At 41.0% G+C, this 3,243-nt stretch overlaps 1 protein-coding gene across 1 annotated transcript; it reads left to right on the top strand.

Annotated features, from left to right (window-relative positions):
* Window positions 1-617: 617 nt before the first annotated feature.
* LOC135538099 (CD82 antigen-like) lies at window positions 618-2,450 on the top strand. Its single transcript, XM_064964084.1, has 4 exons — window positions 618-791; window positions 1,126-1,194; window positions 1,808-1,924; window positions 2,283-2,450. Exons 1-4 carry the CDS (start codon window positions 732-734, stop codon window positions 2,433-2,435), a joined length of 399 nt encoding a protein of 132 aa, XP_064820156.1. The 5' UTR covers window positions 618-731; the 3' UTR covers window positions 2,436-2,450.
* Window positions 2,451-3,243: the final 793 nt, after the last annotated feature.

The raw sequence follows: 3,243 nt of genomic DNA, 5'->3' as shown, positions 1-3,243 counted from the left end.
TTCAGCTTTATAGGCCCTGTGACATGTCTGGGTTACTCCTTCTGTCTGTGCTTACGTGTAGTGATGTCCTATGTTTTTGTTGTTATTGTTGTGTTGTAATTTGAAATGTACTTTTTTTATATACATTAAAAAAGCTTACGGTATGTGACTTATATATATATATATATATACACTAGATGATTTTAAGGGTGTGTGTGTTGAAGCCATTGAACCTCCATCTTGGCATTCCCCCACAGTTGTAATTGTATTTTGGAATCTTTAGAAAAGCATTTATTCCATTACAGACACCTTAATGCATACGCTCAAATTAAATCATGTGAGCTAATCATACAAATAAAAAATGGAGAAAAAACAACAACATTTCCCTTAAAGTATATATTTTTTTGATGACTAATGATACTGTCCCAACTACAACAACAAAAGTATTAAATACATGTAATTTTGTCCTTTATTTATAAATACTGTAGATCTCCATTCATTCTTGTGGAGGACTGGGCCGTACCGGGGAGTTCCAATATGGCCGACCGTTGGTTTCAAAGGCTGACAATGGCAAAAAAAATACCCTCGCAATCCAGGGTTTATATACATTGTTGGTTACAGTGTAATTTACAGGAACCAACTCAGTACTGCCGACCACATCAGCTACCCGGAAAACTAACGCCCTCACGAGCAGCACAGACAGGTAGAGTTCGTTTTCTGAGAGCTGAAGTGTGTACCTGATAAACACGACAATGGCTAAACTTAATAGCTGTTTCCAACGCCTTTTTGTCTTCTTCAACCTGCTGTTTGCGGTAAGTTAGCAACTCTTTATTTGTAAATAAAAGTAGGAACATGTGATTAACTCAGTAGGCGATACTTTAAGGTTACTTTCGATTGTAATCAACTGCGCAGTAAAATAACAAGTTCGTGTATCTTCTTCACCAAACACTTCTGCCCATAAAAGTTAGTTTCAAAATGTTTGTAGCCTGTCTGTGTGAAATTATATGGTTTCTATCCACTTTCCTACGTGTCTCTCCATGTTGTATAAAGTTGTATAATCCAACTTCACATCCGGTTAAATATGGCTTTAAAGACGTGTTTTATTACATTATGTTATTTGATAGTGAATGGGATGTTTTTCTTTAGATCGTTGGAGGTGTGATTATCGGCCTGGGACTTCTGGGTCAATTCGTCTACAATGACAGCACTTCAGAGGTAAAATGGGATCTAGCTCTGGTCCGTGGCGTTACATGCGGTTTGAGCGTCAAAGAAGTTTAAAGCCGCACACGTAACACCCTAGACAAGAGCTAAATGGGCTCAAAGTTCAAATTACATCCAAACTGAATTTTACGAATAAATATATATGGATATTGAATGAATTCTTACCAAAGATAATTCATTTTGATTATATAATTTCTCTATTTTGAAAAAACAAAGTGGAAACATACAGTTACTCATAAGCATTAAACGCTTCAGCATCTGAAAACTGGTACATGTGTCAACAGTTTATGTAGTAGACGATAACTATACTTCCTTATTGGTTAGCTATATATGCACAAAGTGAACTCTCGTGTGCAAAGTCAATGTTCCTAAAGTACTGTCCTATACAAGAATTATAGGTCTACCGTGCAATAATAAAAAATAAAAATAAAGTGATTTTTGCCTATTAGGAGCATAGGCATTGCTTTGTTAGTTGTTAGGACTTTTTAAACCTGCCATTAAAAAGACATCTGACTAAAAACGTGTCCAGAAACCCAGAAGTAACGTGGGCTATTGTGATGTCATAATGGGCACTGAGACACACCATGGATGTTGTATTGTTTTTCAGTTGGAGAACCAGACCAAAGGGTTTCTGGTGATGTATCTGGTAGGAGGCGTCACCATGGCCATGTCTCTGCTCGGGGCGTACGGAGCACACAGAGAGAAGAGAATTCCCCTGATCGTGGTGAGGGGTTCTACTGCGACGAGCTGAGTTCACATTCAAACAGACAACTACGACCATAGAGTCAGAACAATATACAATATGTCACGGTTTCCCAGACACAAATTAACCCCAGTTATGGACTAAAAACTGGTTTTCAATGAAGATGCCTACTTGAGCTTGCTTTTAGTCCAGAACTAGACCCAGTCTGTGTCTGGGAAACCACCCTGATATCCTGTTTTATAGCGTATTACGACATTGGGTTAGGAAAGACACTTACCGTTTCCTAACCTGTTTTGTTCAACGATTCACTGAGTCACACAGTAACTTTATTGGACAGAAAATTGTTTAATTCTCTCTCTCTTTCACTTTCTCTCTCTAGTTTCTGGTGGCCTGTTTTATTGGCTGCTTCGGCCTCCTGCGTCTGGCGGTGCCTACAGCCATGTACCGTTCTGAGGTATTGTTGGTTAATAATGTCTGTCCTGTAATGCTGATGTGTTATACTGGTAGACAGGCCTACAGCCAGTGGTACTGATGTGTTATACTGGTAGACAGGCCTACAGCCAGTGGTACTGATGTGTTATACTGGTAGACAGGCCTACAGCCAGTGGTACTGATGTGTTATACTGGTAGACAGGCCTACAGCCAGTGGTACTGATGAACAGGCCTACAGCCAGTGGTACTGATGTGTTATACTGGTAGACAGGACTACAGCCAGTGGTATTGATATACTGGTAGACAGGCCTACAGCCAGTGGTACTGATGTGTGTTATACTGGTAACGGGACTGCCAGTGGTACTGATGTTATACTGGTAGACAGGCCTACAGCCAGTGGTACTGATGTGTTATACTGGTAGACAGGCCTACAGCCAGTGGTACTGATGTGTTATACTGGTAGACAGGACTACAGCCAGTGGTATTGATGTGTTATACTGGTAGACAGGCCTACAGCCAGTGGTACTGATGTGTTATACTGGTAGACAGGCCTACAGCCAGTGGTACTGATGTGTTATACTGGTAGACAGGCCTACAGCCAGTGGTACTGATGTGTTATACTGGTAGACAGGCCTACAGCCAGTGGTACTGATGTGTTATACTGGTAGACAGGACTACTGGTACTGGTGAGGACTGCACAGCCAGTGGTACTGATGTGTTATACTGGTAGACAGGCCTACAGCCAGTGGTACTGATGTGTTATACTGGTAGACAGGCCTACAGCCAGTGGTACTGATGTGTTATACTGGTAGACAGGCCTACAGCCAGTGGTACTGATGTGTTATACTGGTAGGCAGGCCTACAGCCAGTGGTACTGATGTATTATACTGGTAGACAGGCCTACAGCC

Source organism: Oncorhynchus masou, unplaced genomic scaffold (assembly GCF_036934945.1).
Source record: "Oncorhynchus masou masou isolate Uvic2021 unplaced genomic scaffold, UVic_Omas_1.1 unplaced_scaffold_9073, whole genome shotgun sequence".
In the NCBI taxonomy this organism is placed as follows: domain Eukaryota; kingdom Metazoa; phylum Chordata; class Actinopteri; order Salmoniformes; family Salmonidae; genus Oncorhynchus; species Oncorhynchus masou.
The sequence above is the reverse complement of the archived record's forward strand: the minus strand, read 5'-3'. Positions and strand labels throughout refer to the sequence as shown.